This window comes from Lepidochelys kempii, chromosome 1 (assembly GCF_965140265.1).
Source record: "Lepidochelys kempii isolate rLepKem1 chromosome 1, rLepKem1.hap2, whole genome shotgun sequence".
Classification (NCBI taxonomy): domain Eukaryota; kingdom Metazoa; phylum Chordata; order Testudines; family Cheloniidae; genus Lepidochelys; species Lepidochelys kempii.
Genome location: NC_133256.1, coordinates 117639595 through 117663443, shown reverse-complemented (window position 1 = coordinate 117663443; position 23849 = coordinate 117639595). Strand labels below are relative to the sequence as shown.

The 23849-nt window shown below is 39.9% G+C and overlaps 1 protein-coding gene across 5 annotated transcripts in view; it reads right to left on the bottom strand.

The window, feature by feature from the left end:
• The window catches only part of AFF3 (ALF transcription elongation factor 3), a 469443-nt gene that overhangs the window by 405739 nt on the left and 39855 nt on the right, over positions 1–23849 (bottom strand). For all 5 annotated transcript variants that reach the window (XM_073352102.1, XM_073352119.1, XM_073352110.1 and 2 more), the window contains exon 2: positions 223–343. In XM_073352102.1, the coding sequence (XP_073208203.1) occupies positions 223–343 (121 nt within the window). The remainder of the gene's footprint in view (positions 1–222; positions 344–23849) is intronic.

Sequence of the window (23849 nt, the reverse complement as noted above, 5' to 3'; positions counted from 1 at the left end):
ATGCAAATCACAAGGTATTAGATTATTTCATCTTAGTTACTACTGAATCTTGTAAGAAACCAATATAAAAGTATCTGATTCTCAATGAACCATAAATGTTTATATGCAAGTTTTGTGAGGCCAACACTTGTAAGAGACTACTGAAGCCAACATCTTGTACAACCTACATTTTATTGTCCAGAAATAAATAAATAAAAAGCAGTACAGTTGGGAAACATCTACCTTGTACGGTTCACTGAAGAGGGAGTAACTGGTATTAAATGAACCATCTTCCTGCTGTGCCTCCTGATTTCTCCTCTCCCATTCTTTCCTCCGCAGAACATTTCTGTCTGGTTCATAGACACTGCGTCAGAGGAAAGAGAGAATTTTAAAAAAATTAAAGGGCAACACATAAACCAATGTTAATCTATTAACTGTGGTTCACAGACAGATGGCAAAGATAACAAGAACATGAATCAGATTAATGCCAATCTAATCAGTCAGTGGAAGCTCAGGTCTCTGGGTATGCCAGTGCTTTCTCACACAGAAAACAGATAATTAAATTCTTAAGGAAGCCAAAAACAAAAAACACATGGGGCAAGCTCTAGCCTGTACTGAGCTTCTCTGCCTGAAATGTGATGCAGAAAAGATCGAAGCAACCTTGACAGAGCACTGAGAGTTCTCTTAAGACACATGGTAATTACAGCTAAGAGTAAATAGAAATTATGAACATATTTCCACTTATGACATATCCTCAGTGTGTTATAAGAGAATGCTCCTTTTTTACACAACTGTGTTTCTGTAGTGATTCTTTCATTAACTAGCTCCCCAAAGAGCAGTTAAAACTACATGCTGTAGTGGTTTTCCTAGTTATGCTCCTTCTTATCTCTGCTAATCAGTCAAGTCATGAAACTACTGCTGAATCAATTCCTTCTTTGAACTGATTTGACACCATCACAACTTCAGAGCATGAAAAAATGAATATTTGAATGATGGGGTCAGGGTGGGGGAAGGGGGCTGGGGATTAAATGGTATCACTGCATGAACCAATTGTGTCCTTTTTGGAAATAAACTAAAGGCCCCAGTATTGAAAGACAAACATCAAAAAAATTTCTAAAATATTATTTTAATATAAGAGGTCCAAGACATGAGGAACACTGTGTCCATATCACTTCCAAACAACATATATAGATTTGCAAACTTCAGTCTCTTAAGTTTCATCCTCATCACAAAACAAACCTAAATGCCTAAACAGTTTTACAAGTGTTTACAATTATTAGATTAAAAGGATGACTTAATATTTTGCTTTTTCCAGCTAATGATTTCCTCTTTTTTGTGATGTAGTTTTGTAAAGTGGAAAATACATTAGTGTCATGTAAGTGTATTGGCCATTAATAAAATAAAGCTCGTCTGTCTCACTAGCTGCCCAGTTAAGCAAAATGGACTTTAAATCATTTACCCAAGTGACTTGACTTAACATGCATCAGGGAAGACTGTTAAAATGCCCAAAGCTGTTAATTTTAAGATATGAGTGTACTTAAAACACCCAAGATATGTAGACACTGTCAGTATTTTAAAATAATTTCTTAGTAGTGTCTAAAGGACATTAAAATCCATGGTCCATTTTAAAGTTACTATACCATACGTCTGAGATAACCCAGTGTGGTAAATTGATAAGTGACTTCTAGCAGGAGGAAGGGGTGGAGTGGTGCGAGGGGCAGAGCGGGGGTGTGAAGAGGCATGGTGGGAGCTTGGGGGAAGGGGTGGATTGGGGCCTGAGCCTGGGACTGTGTGGGGATTGAGCAACCCCCGGGAAAGGAGGAAGCTGGTGCCTGTGGTACAGTATTTAATTACGTGATCACATACTATATTTCCCAGCCTGCTCTGGAGATGAATCAAGGTTGTGTACTGAAGACAGATAGTTCGCTGTAGGATCTCTACCTCATTTGTTGCAGAAGTTTAAAGGTGTGCACCTATTGATGGTACTGGTATGGGTGGGCCGAGGTCTTCCCAGAGCTGAACTGTTGACCCAGTTGACCAGAGTGGAGGAGGCTGCCAAACAGATGGCTTGGCAAGTTGCCACCCATACTAGGTCTCCCAGGTCCTGGGCCACGAGGAGCATGTCACTGGTATATGTAGACGGGACCACCCACAAGTCCGGCTCTTGAAGTACCAGCTCCATCATTCTCTTACAGAGGAAGGGGTCAATGGTGAGGGCATACAGTTGTTTGGAGGGCAGGCAGCCCTGATGCACCCCTCGACCGAAGGTGGTAGGTTTGGTCAAAGCCCAGTTGAGCTTCACCAGACACTCTGCAGCAGCTTATAGCTCCCGAAGAAACCCCACAGAGCAGGGACCAAAGCTGAATACCCACAGAGTGCCCAGGAGATAGCATTTGACAGTGTGGATCAAAGGTTTCTCCTGGAAGAGGGACAAGAGACCATGTCGTCCCAACTCCGCCCCCTCCCTGCCCCTATTGGATTCCTTCCCCAAATCCCTGCCCCAGCCCCGCCTCTTCCCCAAACACACCATGTTCCCCCTCCGCCCCCCTCCCCTCTCCAGCGCTTGCCGCTGCCACGAAACAGTTGTTTTGTGGTGGCAAGCACTGGGAGCTAGGGGGAGAAGCGAGGAAGGCGCACTCAGGGAGGAGGCAGAGGTGAGCTGGGGCGGGGGGGGGAGCTGTCGGTGGGTGCAGAGCACCCACCAATTTTTCCCGGTGGGTGTTCCAGCCCCGGAGCACCCACAGAGTCAGCGCCTATGAGTGGATCACGTCTGCCAGCACGGATTTCAGCCACAGAGAGATGACCTTCGGTATGACTTTATAGTGCATGTTGAGGAGTGACACTGGTGCCAATTCTTCAGGTCATAGAGGTCCCCCTTTTGGGCATGCGGACACAGCTTGCATGCAGAACAAGGGAAGCACTCTGCTCTCTAAGGACTTGGCCCAGATGGTAGCAAGGTCCAGGCCAAGGATGTCCCAGAATGCACAGCAGAACTCCACCATCAGTCTGTATCATAATGCAGACACACCAGGAGACCAAATTAAGATTGCACAGGCAACCTTCATTCTGGCATCTCCTAATTTTTGAGAGCCTGACTTGACAACCTTGAGTGTAGTTTGTTGCATGTAATATAAAGTGGATTCTCTGTGGTCCCTGATAAGGGTTGCTAAGTTAACTTGGAGTAGTAGGAATCTCCTTACATTTTCACCTTGAGGTACCTTTCTTCCCATTTAGAAACTCTGGCCTTGAAATGCTTTATATATGGCATCTAGTCTGTAGACAGATGTTCAGGCAGACATCTCCTTTTGAGGCTGTTATACCCTAACCAGTTTCTAGAAAGTAAATGACGACATGAGTCTTCACTCTGGCACCCACAGATTAAAAAAAATCACCCATATGACATTCACTGCTAAAGCTGAGGGTCTTTTTTTCCTCCCCTTATTTGATGCAAAAAAAGTCAATAAAAATGTATCGTTTCTAGGTCTTTGAATGCCCATCTACACATCCTGAATTAGATATTGACTTAGCAGTGGAATTCATAACTTGCAACAATATAGAATGACTATGCAAATGACAAAGCAACATCATGATGACTAATATGCCATTTATAAACAGTACCTTAGAAACAGCTGCAAGTTGAAAAATATGTTCCTTTGTTAATGGCAGATGGCAAAATCTCTAGTATTTGTAAGACTGCTCTTTATTTTCAAGAACATTGCAAGAATCATATTTCCATGAACGTATGTCACCAAATGTATTTATTTATTTTGTTTCAAAGACAATAGGCCAACTGCTATAATTTTATTTATTGCAAACACTTTAGTTAACGAAAAATGAGTCTAAGAGTTTCCTTTTTTAAAAAAAACAAACTTTCATCATCATCATGTTCCCATTATGCCTCTGGTGTTTAGGGCAGCGACGAAGCTCCTCACTTTGTAATTTTTTTTTTAAATGTACATATACCTATCTAGGCATTTATACTATGTTCATCTCCCTGATATCTGAGCCATATGGCACAGATTCTTAAACATTTCAAGACTTTTCCCATATGCATCCCAAAAATATACTGATGCAGCTTTTTGAGTATAGGCCAAAATGCCTAGGCAGTTAGGCAAAACTGGACAACCAAACAGCAGACAATCCTCAAAACTTTAAAATTGGTTTATTCTACATTATATACTGAAGTCAAACACTAAAAGGATAGGTTTAAATGGTTTTCATAGACAGTAAGTGGTTATTTTTAAAATGTATACATTCTGAATTCATGTGTAAAAGATATTAATTGGCACATGAGTTGCAATCCAAATGTATGCAGTACTGACATCTATATATGAATGAATGAAAGTAGCATTTATATAATGCTTATATTATCCTATGCAGTGTCATTGTAACACTGTCAGTCCCAAGATATTAGAGAGACAAGGTGGGTGAGATATCTTTTACTGGACCAAATTTGAAAGCTTTTCTCTCTCTCTCTCTCACCAACAGAAGTTGGTCCACTAAAAATACTACCTCACCCACTTTATCTCTATATTATCCTAGGTATTTCAATCTGTTTTATAAACACATTTAGATTTATTTCAGCTCTGCCAAAGCACATACTAAAAGAGGAAAATTTACCTGTTAATTATGTAATACCATTTCATGCTCAATGGATTATTAGCACACCATCATTACTATGGCTATAGTGGCTTTACATGGCTTTCTTCCCTTCTCCAGTTCCCCCACCCACCCCAATATATACATTTCCCGTGTAACAGTCTAAACCATGGAGTTCCCAGGTACTTTGCTGCTCAGACATCTAGAGAATGCCAAACTTCTCCCTCTAAGAAGGAAAACAGGATCAAAACTAAGAAGGATCATCTCCTGGAATTACATGGAAACTTTTCAGAATAAAGGCTAGCAACCATTTCTGGACAACCCAGTCTTTAAGGAAAATCAGGAATTGAGACTTGTATTAGAGTGGTTAGTTCACTGATTCCTCTAGCTAATACTATGACTATGAAACATTAACTTGATAATTAAAAATAAAAAGATTTACATAAACATCTATGGACATTAGACAACGTACAGTGGACATTATAAGATGCATAGATAGATTGAAACTTCTCTTCAGGATTGTACTATTGAAGCATGTGCCCTAACTGGAAAGAATTAAAGATAGATGCCTGGATTCCCAGGAATTTGAAAGAAAACCCTTTGCAACACCAAGCCTTCCTAAAAAAAACTTCACAATACTGACAGGAGCACTCATGGGATGTCTTTTGCTTGTCCTGACACCAGAAGGAACATTTTTTCCCCAAGTTCTATAGATACGGACAACTCATGAGAAGGCTTAAATGGGTAGCCATAACCTTATCTGAAAAACCTTGCCCACCAAAAACTGAATTTAATCTCTCACAAATCATCCAAATAGTAACAGGGTCTCAGGCAATGGAGAAGACATCCACCTGAAAAGCCTGAGGTTTTAAGCATTGCAACTTCCCTACCTCAGAAGTTTCTTGTTGTCTTCTGGGGTGAACCATTCCAGAACCAGCCCACCCAGGAGGTTGAACAACTCACATTGAAAGGACTATTCTCTAATTCCAACTTGAGAGGCATCTGAGAACATCTATCAACACATTTCCCTTCCTCATCAGATCACAAGTTCTTAGATCAGGGGTGGCCAACCTGCGCCTGAGAAGGAGCCAGTATTTACCAACGAGCCACAGTAACACGTCAGCAGCCCCGCATCAGCTCCCACTCCCCCCCGCCCCCAGTGTCTCCCACCTGCCAGCAGCACTGCCAATCAGCACCTAACCCTCCATCCCTGCGCCTCCCGCCCGCTGTGATCAGCTGTTTTGTGGTGTGCAGGAGGCTCGGTGGGTGTGAGGAAGAAGGAGGAAGGGTGCAGCAGACTCAGGAAAGGGGCAGGGGCCTCGGGGGGAGAAGTGGAGTGGGGCCAGGGGCAGATCCAAGGGTTGAGCAGTGAGTACCCTGTAGCACATTGGAAAGTTGGAGCCCGTAGCTCCAGCCCTGGAGTTGGCGCCTATGCAAGGAGCCGCATATTAACCTCTGAAGAGCCCCTTGTGGCTCTGGAGCCACAGGTTGGCAATCCCTGTCTTAGATGATCAAGTTGGTATTCACTCCAAAGGAACAGGACTCTTTCTACAAATTAAAGCAACCCCCTGTTCTGAGATACTTCATGCTAATACCAAATATTGTTTGTCATCACCAGCACGACTTCACCTCTTCGAGGCCATAAAAATTGCCAGAGAGTACCAATAAGAGCTCCAAAATAGACATCAGTCTTTTGCTACCAGACCTCCATCCTTACACCATCTGATATTTTGGAGGAATATAAGATGCACATCGAAGTAGACAAATCTCTCTTGCATTCTGGTCCTGGCCTTTGTATCAGTCCATCCTTAAGGGACCTTCTCCTGCTGTAAAGGAACTTTGGGAAAGGAGACACAAAACATTTCCTATCTCAGCCTGACCTACCTGCAAGGTGAGAGAACACACTCAAGTGAATGTAGAATGACCTGACTATGGTTGGCTGAGTTACCAGACCTTTCATAGAATATCAGGGTTGGAAGGTACCTCAGGAGGTCATCTAGTCCAACCCCCTGCTCAAAGCAGGACCAATCCCCAACTAAATCATCCCAGCCAGGGCTTTCAATGTTTGTTTTTATTGATTCTAGAGATTTAGGTTAGTATTTCTTGGATTTCAAGACATTTTAATTTAAAAAAAAACCACATATGTGCTAAAACAGTTCTTAGCAGATCTAATATTGTAACCTTATTTGTATTTTATCTGGAAAGTGTATTTATTTATCAGGAACCATGAGTCTTGAACAGTAGTCTACAGGGCCCCTACAAGCTAGGCAATTCCAACCTGCCACCCAGTGACCTGCTGCCAGAACAGCAGCTGAACTCTGACAGAGAACTCCAGTCCTGGAATCTGATTGGTGGAACATTAGGGGATCCCGATTGGTCCCCAGCTTCTATTTAACCCAAGCACAGGAACAGGAAGTTGTCCATGCAGATTAGGACTGCAGACCCTGCAACCTGCTCCTCCTCATCTCCTAGTAACCTCACCCTGCCTGACATCTGAGTCTGGGTTTTGCCCTCTGGCCTGTCTTGGACTATGACCTCCTGGTATCTGACCCAGTCTGATTCCTGCTCTCACCACGAGGTCAGGCCACCCATGCCCAGTCATGACACTATTATTTGGCTACATTATCTGTTCAGGTTTCTTCTCCTAATAGTTCACAGTCGTACACGATATTATACATATAAAACTTTTACAACCTCAAATCCAAATAGAACAACAAAAGCGTAATCCATTTTTACATTAATATGGAACAGTTTCTTAAGGTGGCAAATACATAGCTAATTTTACATCTCAAACTGGAGCATATAAAGTCCATAGGGACTCCTATTGTACCTTTACTGATGATCATCTAGACACCCTTTTGGGGATTAGATCCTCCTTTCCACTAGTTGTTCAAGTGCACCCAGACTTCCTCTTTTCCTTCTCACGTCAGAATTTATAATCTCCACAGGGAAGCACCATAGACTGCAATGCCTACTTTCAAGATCATGGAAATTACAATGTCTGTGGGTTTACATGTTAAGTTCCTAAATACTGCATGGTAGCATAAAGAACCTATAATGTTCACAGGAAAAAACCCTACAAAAACAAAACTTAAATAACTAAAGATTTATGAATTCCAAACAGTAAAGCTAGACCTACGTACAAGCGACGATAAATATGTAAAAAGTATTTAGCCTAAGCCACTTTTGAATTATGAGCAGTTAAAGTTAGAACTATTTTAAAAATGTGAAAAACAAATAATATTTCAAAGACTCATAACTTACAAATGGTTTATTCAACTATCCTCAAAGTTTCTCCAAAAATTCTCAACAGACCTATGACTTACTACACAAAATTTCAGGCTGAAAAAAGTTTTTCTTAATATTTTATGGTCTAATTCTCCACTGCATTACACCAGTTTTTGCCAGAGTAACTTAATTGAGTAGCTCCTGGGTAAAACTGGTATAATGCAGCGGAGAATCAATCTAGCCCCGATATAGGATAGTGGTTGTAAAAACTGAGGTTAAAATGGAAAATGTTTTATAACTTTAACAATGGTATCCTTACTGTAGTCCCATAGTATTTTAAACCACAGAAAGACTAGCCATCCAGAAACAATGTACAGGAAACAGCACAAGATATTTTTAGAAAACATTTTAATACTGACAATTTAATTATTACAGCACTGTGTACTTTGCTTGTTAAATTGCTATGTAGCATTACGGTGCTACCATTTCATGTTTGTTTTGCTTTCCATTTCATTGGTTATGTCCATATTCTTTGCTGGCCAATTTACTGGTATCAGTTCCATTTTCACCTGCATAAAAATAATAATTTCAAAACCCTGTTGCTAGTAGAAGCTCTTAGAGATGACAGTTCTACATTTCTGAGAGTTACATGCTTTCCCTAATGAAATGTAAACCATTGGTTCAATTAGAACAAAGAGTCAGACATTAATGAACCAGTAACATGATCAATAAAATGCTATACTGGGCTGCAAGTGGTTTTTTTAGACTTTTCATCTGGTTTAAACAGCAGAAGTTAATTTGAAGATTTTTACAGTATATTTTCCATTTACAAATAGAAATGCCGTGGGGTAAAGCAATTACTCTGATTTACTGTTTTCTCTTTGATTGAATATAAAGATATAACAGGGTCTCAAAAAAGCAGTAACTTAGCAAGCTGTGCTCCTATCCACAGACAGATAAAGCACCTACTTTGCTATTTCAAAGAGTTTACCTCCAGGCAGCAGCACAGAGAAAACATCAAATCAATGACATGTGTCTAAGACGAGATTGATGTTTACTCTCACAGCTTTTCATCTTATATCTAATAAATTACTTTTTCTTTACAAAAAATGTCTGATTAAATTTCACTTTTCACTTTGCAGTATCAGTTTTAAAACTTTAGCTCTGAGCAATTTTAAAGACAGGATTCACTGATGCTTCATCTTTTATAGCCTGTTTATGATTTGTATTAACCATGAAACACTACCATACAAACATGAATATGAAGAGTCTTGTAGTACCAGCCATCCATTCAGTGGCAGGTGCCAGCTTGAAGGTGCTTTAATTACCTTCCTGAAAATTCGAGGGCTAAAACTAGGAGCCATGTTTCCAGAGCTACCTAAATTGCATCCACAACTTACATCTGAGTGTACCATATAGGCTTCTGAGCATGCAAACTGCCAAGTATCATTTGTGTGCAATTACTATTTCATGTGTGCAAGACATTTTGTGAGTTTTGTGCATGCAAAGGGTTTATGCTCAGTTGAATTGGTCAATTTTGAAAATCTGGATTTAGAAATAGGTTGAATTAGTCCAACAAACCTGAGAACATAAGAGCATTCAGAGGCTCTAGCTAAGTTGGACATTTACTTATGTAAAAGCACTATTTATGGCTCTGCCACTGGACAAGCCAGCAACTTTTTCTTAGCCAACAATGTCCCGCTAATGAATCCAGCCCTTAACTTTAGCATCATTTTTATTTCAGAAGGAATAACTTCATCGTACTCTAAAACTTCATCGTACTCTAAAATGTGCCATTCCAGATACATAACATTCACACACATACATTCTTCATTTGTGACAAACAAACCTACCATTTATGTATTATCATAACACTGATGATTTTTAACTTTATTCTAATATGATCCTTAAGGTGTTGGTGCTATGATGTTTAAAGTCTCCAAAAAGACCTAAAATTGAAAGAGCCCCCAGTAGGGACTTGAGCCAAAACAGAAAAGAGCTTTACTATTACTACATATAAATACCTAAACTTGATGGGAATTTTGGACTATTGCCCTGATATGTTGTTTTGAAGGTTTATTCTTATGGGCAGCAAATTCACCACCTTCATAAGCTTACACCAGCAGTGAATTTGCCCCTTTTGATTATCAGCAAGGAAAAAACAAACATCACATATGAAACAAAAACAAAGAAGTTTTACCAGGTGCCTTAAATGGAGACGCTGACACTGTAGCTAATGTGTAGGAAACAATCTTCCATTTGTCACCTACTCCCACCCTCATTTTTTTTTTCATTAAGCCAAACCCCAGGAAATCAAACCTGAGTAGCACAAAACACACTAGGGAATGTATTTGATTTGAACCTTTGTATTTTATTTTATTTAAAATTATTTTTCCTTGTAGTTTAAAAAAACAAAACAAAAAACATTAGAAATCAAAAGGGAAGCACTTTCCAAGTTAACACTTATTATTACTTATTATTTGTACTCTTGTAGCATCTAAGACCCCCAGACATGTACCAAGACCCCCCAGTGTAGGCACTGTACAAACATGGAACAAAGAGACAGTCTCTGCCCCCAAAGAGCTTACAGTCTAAATATAAGACAAGAGACAACAGATGGATACAGACAGACAGGGGAGTACAAGGAAACAATGAGAATATGGTGAGCGTGAAAGGCCGTTGTCTCAGCATTTCCAGAAGCCTAACCATTGTTAATGCCTCACAGCAAGGGAGTTATAAGGAGGATTTTTAGGGGGGATAAGGAGTTAGTTTTGCAGATGTGCACAGGGAGTGTCTCCCAGGTATAAGGGGCAGCATGGGAAAAGGCATGAAGATGCTTTGTTTGAAAATTTGAGAAGTGAGCATTAGACGCTAACATCACTGGTTAACTGCACGTGGGCATCAACCTTTCGATATTGAATGAGAACTTGTAAATGCCACTGGCTGTTACACTAGCTATTACCTATCTCTGCTCCTGCCTATATCCAATCTAGTTTCTTATTACACTGGTCCCTGCCAAAGAGGGCACTCACAATACTTCATTTGTCTAATTTTCCCACAACAATTTTAATTTTCTTTGGCACCTTTATGCATGGATTACCATTTCAATTCTAATCTGCCAAACTATGATGATTTCTGCCCTCATTTTTTTCCTTAAACCTTTAAAAAACAGCAACAAAACCCACAAAGGCAATAAGCAGAGTCAATTATAATTACTTCTTTATAAAAAAAATCCAACCTTGTAACAGAACTGTCTAGGAGGTGAACAAGCATAAACTGAATAATTGCATAATCTTGGTGCCTGTCCCAAACAGTTTACAGTCTAAGGCCATGATCCTGCAATAGGCTCTGTGCAGGCCGAGGGGTCCCTAATTTCTAGAGATGGTTGAAACATTTTTTTTACTGTTGTGAAAAATATTGAATTGTTGAAGTTGTTTCCATTTTGCAGGGTCTGAACAGGTGGGGGCTTTTCATTTTTTACTTTTTCAACATTTTTCATGGAAATAATAGAAATAATTTTAATTAGTATTATTTGTATTATCATAGTGCCTAGGAGGACCCCAGTCATGGATCAGGACCCCATTGTAAGAGGCATTGTTCAAACAGAACAAAAAGTGAAAACTTACAGTAAGACCATTAGAGGTATACCATACCAGCAAAACATTCCAAGCATAAACAAAACTGTACCAGCAAAAATGTGCTTATTCCCCACGCCCTTCACCCTCACCCCAAATGAAATAAGCTATACCAGAAAGTGTGAAGTTGTGGTTAAAACTGCATCTACACTAGTGGCTCCTGCTGGCACTGCTGTGTCAGTCAGAGATCACATGTAGCACACCCCTGACCAATTTAGCTATGCTGGCAAAAGTTTAAAGCGTAGGCTTGGCCTAAGCATTTCTAATGCTTTGTCTAAAAAAATCCCTACAGTCTTTTTTCACACTGTCATGTTAAGTCTTCACTTAGATGGTTAGACACAGGAGCGGATTTATCATAGAACAAACCCTGCGGTGGCACGGGACCCCCCAAAACAGGGGGGCCCCTAAATCCAGGACAAATATCTGACAACCTGGCCCTGAGTCCTGGCTGGCAGTGCAGCAGGTCTCAGGCAGGCCGACTGCCTGCATGCCATGGCCGGTGACCCCACGCTTCTCCCGGAAGCGGCCGGCTGTGGGCATGTCTCTGTGTGCCCCTGGCAGGGGGAGGCGGCTACATACACTGCCCCTGTGCCAGGCAGCACACGGAGACCCGCTGGGCTCTCTTCCCCCATGGGGAGCGCAGAGGCATGCCTGCGGCAGGGCTAAGGCAGCTCCCTGCCTGCTCTGCCTCCCTCCGCACTGTGCCGCTCCCAGAGGGGTGGGTGTGCCTGTCACTTTGGGAGCCACACCGCCCGAGGTAAGCACCGCCCCCTTCCTCCTACACCCCAACAACCTGCCCCACCCAGAGCCTGCACCCAGCACCCAAATTTCCTCCCACAGCCTGCCCCCCGCACCCCCTCCTGCATCCCAATCAAGGTACCTCACTTTATTTTCATTTACTTCCCATTACTTATAATATAGGAGGAGGATGAAGAGAAAAAGAATGAAAAACAGGAGAGAGATAAGAGAGAATGTTCTTTTTCTTGGCTGGGTCCCCAGGGAGAGCCCCGAAAATGAAGCTGCGTACAGGGCCCCCCAACTGTAAACCCGCCACTAGTTAGACAACGGGATGATAATGATAAAACCATTGCTTCCTGTCTCCACTGCAACTTGTATGTTGCTTCCACCAGGGGAATTATGCACTCGATTTTCCCTAGTATAGGCAATGTCTAATATTTTTAATCCCTTTTCATCTTAAATCTTAATTTAGATGTGCAAGCTCCTCGGTTCATGCTCTATGAATTTTATGAATATGTAAAGTGACACGTATCACTTATGGTGCTATCAAAATAAATAATAGTAATTAAAATAGGGTAATGAGCTCTCAGAGTAGGTCTACACTGGAATAAAAGACGGCAGCATGGCCCTAGCCAGGCATGGGTGTTTAATTGCTGTGTAGATGTACCCTATGTCTAAAAGAAGGATAGCTGGATTCTACACTTGGGGCTCAATTCTGCAAGGAGATAAGCACTCTGGCCCTGATCCAGTAATGCACTTAAGCATATGCTTAATTGTAAGTATATGCTTAAATACTTTGAGGTCTCAGGATCAGAGCACTCAGCACATTGCAGGATTAAGTCCTAGATGAAACTTCTAAGTGGTCTTTGAGTATCAGGCCATATTGAGCACATTCCAGTAGTTCAGCCTCCAGCTGACAGACCAGTTGGGGGTAATTTTAATTTGTTTGTTAGCCCTAACAATGCCCCTACATAGTTAAGTCGACAAAATGTGAGTGAAAAATGTGCAACAGGTATTTAGCTTTAATGTGTACAAATCTGTAAAAACTCTTGGCTATCACTGTGACTTAATTCTGAAATAAAATTCATGAAGACATCAAAATACAGTACTACCTGCCTCCTGCATGAAACATGGGATGCATAATTGCAGCTATATGTAATATTTTACTTTCAAGGAAAGATAAAGTACAGTTTTCTATTACAAATGTCAGCTGCTAGTAACCATCAATTCTATGACTCATGAAAATGTCTATACATGTTTTATTAACAAAGCAACATTTCCAATTTACTGTTACTATAATGGATAATGACTGAAGGTTCATCAAGGTTAATCAAGAAAATGATATACATTTTGTATTGTATTATGTTTTACTTGGCTTAAAAAGGATCATGTGTGACAGCCTTTCTGAGTGCGTTAAATCATGGTTTACAATGTTATGGAAACGACAATTGCTGGAATGTGAAACAAATAATGAATATATCACAGTGTAAGTCATCACATTTTATATATATATATATATATGCAAAAAACACTTCTTCCTTGGGCATTCAATGGACATTCATTGAGTTTGTTTTTGAATTTACAGAATAGATATACATTTTGCAGTATTTGCTTGTGGTTTATTTTTCATTTTTATTTCATAGATAATTATATTATTTTATAAAGAGAGGTTTTTATTACAGAGCAACCATCATGGCTCATAGCTGAGGTTCAGGTGAGTTTGTATCTTAATACACATACGCACACAGCCACAAAACAAACATGGATGAAAAGAAATGCAAATGAAAAATAAATCAATGCCAAGGTATTGCAAACCTATGCCAGTTCCACATATACGAAAAACAAACTTAGTGAATATCTAAGGAAGAAGTCCAATAAGGTTTTCTCTCATACGAACACATGACACTGTGGCTTATTATACAAAGAAACACTCTCTCCCTGACCCCAGTGATGGTTCCTATGTTTGTACCAGAAGTCTGCAAGGATTATACATTTACATAAGTAACAATAATGAGATACCATTTTAAACCTGGTATAAGCGAAATATGACTCAGACCAACCACATCCTGCATATAGGAAAGTAAAAATCGCACCTTGTACCTACGTATACAGATACTTTGGTAAAAACAATCATGGTTCCACTCAAAAAAGTCTGGCCTCAAGGAAACAAGAAAGCTGTGCTTTATTATGTATTTTGTTACTCTAAAAGTAAAAGTACTTTATATACAGTATACTGTGTTTCTTTAAGAAGTAAATGTTACCAGCTAAACAGATTGTGTTGCACCATACAACTCACCAGTTTCTATAAAATCAACTGCACACATTAACTGCAGCTAATTAAATGCAATGCTATTCCAAATTGTCACCTTCAAACACTGAAAATGCCAGCAGAAGCTGGAGTTTATGCTTGCCCAATTAACAAGTTAACCACATATCACTTATTCTTAGAATCTAAATGAGAAAAATACAAAACACACAAAAATATAAAATTTCAGTTTCCTGTTCATTAAATCCTGCTTGACCTCTGCAACTCCATCATATTTTGACACGTAGCCCCAAGGAGCACAAAATCAAAATAAGAAACAGAAGTTAGACAAAACTGGCATATCCAGCTCTAAACAACAATTTATGTCCATACAGGAATAAAAAATGCACGTCTTCTTTAAATGAGGAACATATTGAAGCTTTTGCACAATGGGACAAGAATAATTAATTTCTGCTTCTTACACAGAATTTTTCATCATGTTATTCACTATTCATTGAGCCTATCAGGTGAGCATTTGTATCAAAATTCATGCTGCCCATCTTTGAAATTGTGTGTAGGAGCACCCATGTATACATACAAGCACTTAATTACTGAAGTGAGACACAATGGGAAACACAGTATTTTACTTTTCATTATATCCAATAAAGATTTCAAATTAACTCATTTTTATTTTTAACGATTTGTGTCTGTCTTATTACTTTGATTTTATTTAAAAAGGATGTCAGGATATGGCCTGCTTACAAACCCAACAATAAAAGACATTTTTCAGAAAGAAAAACAGAGCACTAAACCAACTAATGGTAACATAACTAAGGGGAAAACGGTCATTTAAAACCCTTTAAATATGGTATTACACAGAGGCATTAGGTCTAGTGTAAGGAATGCTTCAATTTCGGACAGATTATAATTTCTTTAAATAACTCAGCATTTGACAAAATGACATTAAAATGAAAGGCGGCTATCCAGCAGCTGAACCATGTGACAGAAGCAGAAGCCACTCCAAAGACACCAATATAACTGCATGGGGAGCCTGCCAAAGAGCCAGATGCTGCTTATAAAAGAATATCAGCTTGGCTTCAAAGTCCTGTGGTTCCAATCCAAAATGGGTAAGCAAGTGGTCTGATGAAGTATGATACATGGTACCCTATATCCCAAACAGCTGCTTTATTCTCAGGACTTCTTTCAATACATTTTAAAATACCTAGTATTTTTGAGGGGAGAAAATAGCTTCCAAGAAAATAAAAGGGCAATGGGGGAAGCTCTTCATACTTTATTTTTAAAGCAAATTTTCACAAATACACACTTATATCAGAGTACATTGCTCAGGATTTTGCTTAAGCATTATGTAAGGAGAGTGAAACTTTATTATTTCCTAATCAAAGAGCCAGTATGGTCTAGTGGACCAAACATCGGGCTGGGAGCAAGGTATTCCAGAGTTCTAGTTTTGACACTAACACATTGTGTTATCCTTGGGCAAATTACTTACCCTTTCTGTGTCTTGTTTGTACAATGGAATAATACCAACCATCTTTGTACAGCACTGGGGAGTTGTGAAATCAATCTGTACATTGCTTTGAAGGTGTTAAGTTCTATATACATTCTAAGTATGGTAAAAGAGCAGGATAACAAATACCTAAAATGTTGCTGTTTGAATCTTATTTGTGTCAAAATTCCCACTTTATTCCTCTAGACAGTTTAGAGGACTCTAGATCTATTTCCACTACAAATCTTTATTATAGTGTTTCTCTTGGGCTTCATTTTGCCCCCACTTATTTGGGCCAATTGTGTATATCAAAAACTCTTCCCAGTCAGCCTACTGAAATCAGGTTCATTTCAAGACATAGGAGAAGACTTACTGAAATTCTTCCCCGGCTAGGTAGCTATAGATCTAAAATATTTTAAAGTATTTCCCTGGCATTCTATTATGAAGGAGAAAAGGAGCCTTCCTACTGTCAAAAAAAAAAAAAAAAAAAAAGGAGGGGGGGTGGGAGGAAATCAGTGATGAAGGAAATCCCCCAGGACTGTCCAGTCCAGAGATGCCCACAAAACAATGGTAATCAGGACAGCAGCCGCCTCCTCCTCCTCCTCCTCTACAATTTACAAAGAAATGTCCTATGCCAGGAACCCATCCTATCTCCCTCCTGCAGCTATTCTCTCTACAGGTCAGCCTATAACAGATCTAGTATCCAGGCTCTTCTGGGTCTGGTGTGGCTCAGAAAGTTGCAAGCATAGAATTATGATGACTCCCCAAGGGAATCTATAACTTCTGTAGGTTGTCCTGGCTGCTTATCATGCTACTTATTGACACGTGCTGCTGGGGCTGCTGAATGGTGGGTGAGGCGTTTTATGAATGAGAGTAAACATTTATAAGAACTATAATCATCTGCTTTGGGATATGATTACACCTACTTTACTTGTTTCAGATTCTGCAATCTCAACGTCTGAACTTAAAAGTGATGACTATCAAGACACAGGACTATTTACCAAATAAATGCACACCAATTTTTTACAAGAACATAACATATGAAACCAGCTGGAAGGTGTGTTAACATTTAAAACACGGGATTGTGCTGGTGTAAGGAATTTGTGCCTCGTTTACATTTATTTCACTTTCAGTTAAAGCAACTGTAAATTCCTTTCATGCTTGGGAGACAGGGAGCTGGAGAGGGAGCCAGAAAAGGGCAGAAAGTCGATGACTGTGCACTCCACAGATATGTCTGAACTGCAGAGTTAGCCCAGACAAGCGTAGCCCAAGTGGAGTCTCTCCACAGCAAAGCCCTACCTATGCCAGACCTGGGTGGCAGCACCCACAGTGATGTTGTACTAGCCTGAGTGCTGGGCTAGATTTCTAGCCGGCTATCCCATGGATCTTAGTACTGCATTAAACTGAGCCACTCAGTGTATTATGGGAGAATCTGTCTGTCCCTCCTGCGCTCAAATGGGTCTTACTGATGTCGCACCACAGCTTTATCAAAAGGCTGGTGTTAGCTTCTGGCCAACTGGCAGCATGGGAGAAGGATTTCTTGGATAGCATCTCCGTTCAAAATGCTGGGGAAGTGCAACAGAAATGGAACAGGCAAACATAGGGTTGAAATGCAGTGCAGAAGAAAGGACGAGTTGGACAAGAAAGTACAGCCGAGGTGGAACGGTGGGATAACATTAGAGAACTTACAGCACCTGTACTTGCATTCTCATTGCAAAGTAGGTGGGCTGTGTGAGCCCAGGCTAACATGAAACCAAGCTCAAGCCTGTACCCTCAGCCATACCTAATAGCTGTGGGCTTAAAGGACCCAGAAGTCTGGGTTGGAGGTTTTTCTATGTGGCTGGAAGGAGAGTTAGGGGCAATGCTCGAATTGTAGCCCAGGTAAACTCTGCAGTGAAGAAACACCACATGAGTGCTGCCTGCTAGCAGAATCTTGATGTAGCACCGAAAAACCAGAGAAGTCTGTCATCTAACCCTCTCCTCCATTCTGGATGGGTTTGCAATGGAAATAACCTGACAAGCATAAGAATAAACCTATAGGCTGGAGGGAAATAAAAGAGTTGTTCCAAAATCAACGCAGTTCAGGGACCAGCACATTGTTAGTGAATTGGCTCTTGTTTTGGGTCCAAGTGCAACAAGGCAGAATCCACCTGCTGGGATACCCCAATGCAAAAGTGAACAGAAGTAATTAGCCAAAGAGCATTTTGTTAATGATACATACTTTTAAATAGTAAATTGCAACTACAAAGATCCTTCCTGAAAACATCCCAAGATAACCATGCTAACATGGCTTCTAAGTAACAGAGAAAATGGCAGAGTTACTAATTTTTAGAGTGGATGAGGCGAAAGAATCCTGTAAAGCTATTTCAGTCAGTTTTTAGTATATCTGGAGAAAAAAATATTTTAACAAAGAAATTCTGTCCGTTTGGGATTGTTTCTAGGTAAATTTTAAATAATTAGTATTTTATTCTGATCTGAATGAAAAGAAGATTTTATTCACTGGGTGACAAAGATATGTAGAGGGTCTGAGGTTGTATAGGAGACCCTAAGGAGCACTTTGCTGTTCTTGGTGTGGGAATAAAATGGATACCTAATATGATATTAGCAAGGTATAATGAAGGGAGGGAAAGCTGTGTGGAATTTCAGAAGAGAAATTATGTAATAGTGATTTTGAATGCATCCTCTTTGAGCCAAAAGGATTTGACTCATTGGGTAGATATGACAATCAAAGTGTAGATAAAATTATTTGAAACTTTTTTTCCCAAAATTAATTTGTTCAGTGAACATGTTTTATATTTTTACATTTATAAAATGTGTCTTGTCATCTCATCTCATGGCACATATGCAAAATTTAAACAAAAAGCATGCAACTTTTGTCCCTTTCACCAGTACAAAGGATATTCCATAAAAAAAACAGCAATCTCTTCTCCCTTAATGCATCCACTCTCTCAAATGTTTGAGAAAATGTATAAGGTCAAATGGTCAACAGAAACTGTCTGACCAATGGGGAAAGCACTTTCTAGAGCTGCTTGCCTTCCACTTTGAATATTCAGACACCATCCCCATGACATTTATGTAGAGCCTATTACCTTGTGCACCCCACTTTAACCTCAGCTGCCACAATGGCTCATGCAAAGAGGCAGTCTCTCAGAGGTACAGGTACAGTACGCAGGTAGCCAGGTTTAAAGCCACTCAGAACTTTAGAAATTAAGATCAACATATTGAATGGTACCTGAAAGCAATCAAGAAACCAGTTCAATTCTTGGAGAACCAGGGTAATACAATATGTTCCCTGAATCTTATATGGTCTAACAGGTAGGCAGCTGTTTTCTGTATCAGCTGTGGCTTCTGAATGATCTGAAATCATCCCATGCAAAACATATTTCAGCAATTCAGTCCTAAATCACAAAAGTTTCCATACACTCAAGATCCTATTTTCATCCACCTATCATCACCTCTGTCTTTCTGATAGTGATCCTCACCTAAGTCTCATCTTAGCTAGTCACTGAGAAAGCACAGATGCAGCACCACTATCAGAAGATGATGACAATGAGACACACTGATGACCCTGCAGCTGAAACCACTCACTATCTCACCGAGCAATCTCACCAACAGCTTGACTAGGAAGAGACACAAAATGAAGCCTTGCAGATCCCCACACAAGAAGAGCACCTGTCCCAAACCAACTTCTGGGACTCCATCAGAAAGAATGAACAGTACTGTCTACCTCAGCTAAGGACCACAAGCAAATTGACAAAGCTTTGTGGTCATGGCATCCGGTACTAAAGACTCTAGTAGGCTAAAAGAATCAGCACATATAGCTGGCCATTGACCATAGCTAGAGGCAGACAGATAACGCATGATATAGCCAGGCTGTTTCTTTGCCATATCCAGATCTCAATATGGACTGAAAGGGATCAAGGACATCTGAGAACTTTAAATGACACTTCATTTTCCTCATCACAACCTTCTCAATAATCTTCCCCAAAAAGGAAAATTTAGGAAAAGGGTAATAATGGATAAAGTTACCAGTAGTAAGTGATGGGCTTCTTGAGTATGGGCCCTAACCACCACTACCGGAGGGAAGCCCTACTCTTCCATAAGGGGTTATTATCCATCCCAGCTATCAGTGAAACAAACTCTTCCCTCACTTGTTTTTCTACAAACTTCAAGGGTGTAAGAACCTTCCGTATCTTCTGAACCTCAGTGAGCAAAACTGGGTGAAACTCCATATAAACTCTGTGATGCAATCCTTAAGATCTATAATACGCTTTCCATTACCTGCAGTCCTAACTCTACCTTGCATGTTTTAGTTTTTGCCGGTCATTTGTACACACCATGGAGACATGTATGAACACTTAATTGATAGATAACTCATAGAAGACACCATACCAATGGTCAAGGGCACTTTATAATCAACTCCTATCAAGTCTTCAAAAGAGTAGGCCACCAGCTGCAACTTATTTTTCTTTAGAAAATTCTGAAACCTAATTGGTCCACCAAGCTTGATGGTATGCCAATGAAATAGATCCTCTACTCCAAAGATGCATAACCAAAGGTATATTTCCTGCTCTTTACCAAACTCTATGCAAACTCTATAACCAAACGCTATGCAAAAATCAAGAGCCAGATTCTCATCTATGCAAACCTGCATATCTCCATTCAAGTCAATTAAGCTATGCCAATTTACACCAGATGAGGATGTGGCCTCAAGATCCTAAGTGTGCCTAGCTGTATGTGCAGAGCCAAATGCTATCTGAAATCATCCCATGCAGTTCTGAGCCAACCCAGGAGAACTATCATTAGTGTGGACTTTGAAATCACCCAGTACAATAGAACCGGGTGATTTAAGCATCATGTGGGGCAAGAAGTCAACCACATCAGGGGGGAGCTCTGAAGTGTAAGTACATTGTAGACCAGTGGTTCTCAAACTTTTGTACTGGTGGACTCCTTTCACATAGCAAGCCTCTGAGTGCGACCCCTCACTCCTTATAAATTAAAAACACTTTTAAATATATTTAACTCCATTATAAATGCTGGAGGCAAAGCGGGGTTTGGGATGGAGGCTGACAGCTTGCGACCCCCCATGTAATAACCTCGCGAGCCCTGAGGGGTCCCAACCTCCAGTTTGAGAATCCCTGTTGTAGACTATGCACTACACTATAGACCAGAGGTGGGCAAACTACGGCCCATGGGCCACATCCGGCCCGCGGGACCGTCCTTCCCGGCCCCTGAACTCCCGGCCAGGGAGGCTCATCCCCTGACCCGCCCCCACTGTCTCCCCTCCCCCACAGCCCTGGGGGGGGGGGGCGGTTTGGGGCAGGAGACCTGGGAGGGGACGGTCAGGGGACAAGGAGCAGGGGCGGTTGGATGGGTCTGGGGTTCTGAGGGGGGCAGTCGGGGGCAGGAGCCACCCTGTTTGTGAGACATAGCCTTCCCTACCCGGCCCTCCATACAGTTGTGCACCTCGATGTGGCCCGTGGGTCAAAAAGTTTGCCCACCCCTGCTATAACTATATACTGTTACCAACTTCAGCTCAAAAATTTTACATGAACACAGTTTGTGAATGCAGTTTTGGACCATAGAGCCATTAATTTAACAAGTAACAATTACCTCTTTAAAATCTACAACCCAGAGAGCTTTTCCGTTACTGTCTTCTGACATGACTGCATACATCCAAGATATTTGGTGGGAGGGAAAGAATGTAGTAAGACTGTTTTACTGATTTTAATTTTTATTTGCTATTTCAATTTGATACACCAAAATACAAACTTTAAAAAACAAACAAAATAACATTGCTAAAATGAAATCAAGACTAAAAAACTGAACACCACTCCCAGTTTTTTAAAATAATAATAATTTAAAAAATAAGTAGTCAAAGATCTGAAAGTATGTTGGTGGTACACTAACTATCTGGTCCTTTATTTTGGATTCTGATTCTCTGTAATGTGAAAAGAATTATATCATTTGATGCAAATTAAAATCTGGACGCTTTTTCTTGTTGGGATATTTTTGTTGCTCTTACCCCTGGCTTTCTATCTTCAATTTGCTGCCATTATAAAAAGAAAGCACTTTTGGCAATATTTATTTGTCGAGGCAAACATCAATGCAAAGCACTTAGTAGTGCAGTATATTCTTTGAGGAGGCACTCAGGGGAATCAAAATATTTTATTGCATCGTGGATATTATTACCTTTGTACCTGCATACTCGATACTTAAACCATTCTCTATATTTTATTTCTAACAATACACAAATAAGAACAGCTACTATGATGGTAGTGTTAAGTCCTCAAACAATTCCTGCATATTACTTACAAAAGGAATTGCCTTTGCATAAATTCCACATTTCTCCACCTCTCCCCCATCCCCCCCCCCTTTTTTTTTTTGGTCAGTGCCTGCACATGGCATATTCCCGAAAAAAGAAAGAGCACACTTGTTTCATTTACAATATAACACAGGTAAAGAAAAAGCAAGAAAAATATCATTGGCTATAAATAAAATCATCTAGTATTTGTACTGCACTAATTTGTCAGGGGTTGAACAATGTATATTTAATTTATACCTGTTATTACAGCCTCCATTATTAAGTTTATACTGGAACGGCTACTTTGGGCAACTGAAATTTGTTTAAAAAGGCAGAAACAATTATTAATTAGAAGGGCATGCTTACTTTAATTATATTTATTTCCTAGTCTAGTTTTATATGCAGCATACTATGGAAGTGTATGATTCAATTAGCCAAACCAATTTACCTTAGGCAATTCCTCAAATGAGAATTGCTTCAAAAAGACAGCAGATTCTATCAATGATACTTTGCTTCATAAATTCCTTAGGTGACATTAAATAAATACATATGCTGACGATACCATTCTCTTTGTGACCTCAGTGCCTTCCCCCGTTTTTGCTTGTAAACGTGTAGTCATTGCAAATTACCAGAATTACAATTTATTTAAATTGTAAGCAGACTGACTTAGTCAAAGATTTTAAACCAATGACATACTGAAGCTGAACTATCTTTAGTATTCATAAACTCAAAAGCAATACATGATCATCATTCAGCTCATTCATCTGCATTATGTGAAAGTAGTACAGATTTTTATTTAGTGCTAACCAGTGCTAGCTTTAGATAGCATTACACACCAGTTTCAAAATTTAAAAAACAGGTTCCACTTAAATTACATATAAACAGTTAACTTCTTTATCTTCTATAAATGTGTATTTTAGTAATGCAGAATACTTTTCCAGTGAAAGTTGCATTATTTATCAATACCCTCAGATTACAAAGAATTAGAGCCATAAAAAATGCATTCCCTCTAGAATGACTTTCCTGTAGCCAATTAATATATTTTATGCCTTAAAGTGAGAATTAAAATTTAAACAGATCATGTTTTTAGTTAATATTTGCTGTTTCTAATCTGTATAAATGGTATTGACAGAGACTACTGTATAGTGCTGCTTTCAGCTAACATTATTCATTACTAATAACAAAATACAGTGCTTAATCTTAAAAAAGATTGTATCTTTCAATTTTACCAAGCTAGTGAGAATCCCCATGAATTCTGCATTGTACGTCTATCTGCCTCAGTCACCGTGCAACTACCAAGTTTAATACTTAGTATTTACATCATCATGCTGTTACTGCATATGCATAGCAGTTTGATGGCATTCACTAATTTAAACAGAGCAGTCAATGCTGACAGACTGTCCATGACGGCTGCATGGTTGTAGTTTACTAATATGGATTAACAGCAGGACCAGTGCTCCTCAAGGCAAGATTTACAGGCAGCGCTGTGCAAAAACAGAGCTCTGCAAATCTGCAATGCTATACTTCATGATTAAAATATGTGAAGTTAGATTATTTTCTGATCGTTAGTAAACCAGATTTTAGACTACCTGATTCACATTTTAGAACCTCTGCCAG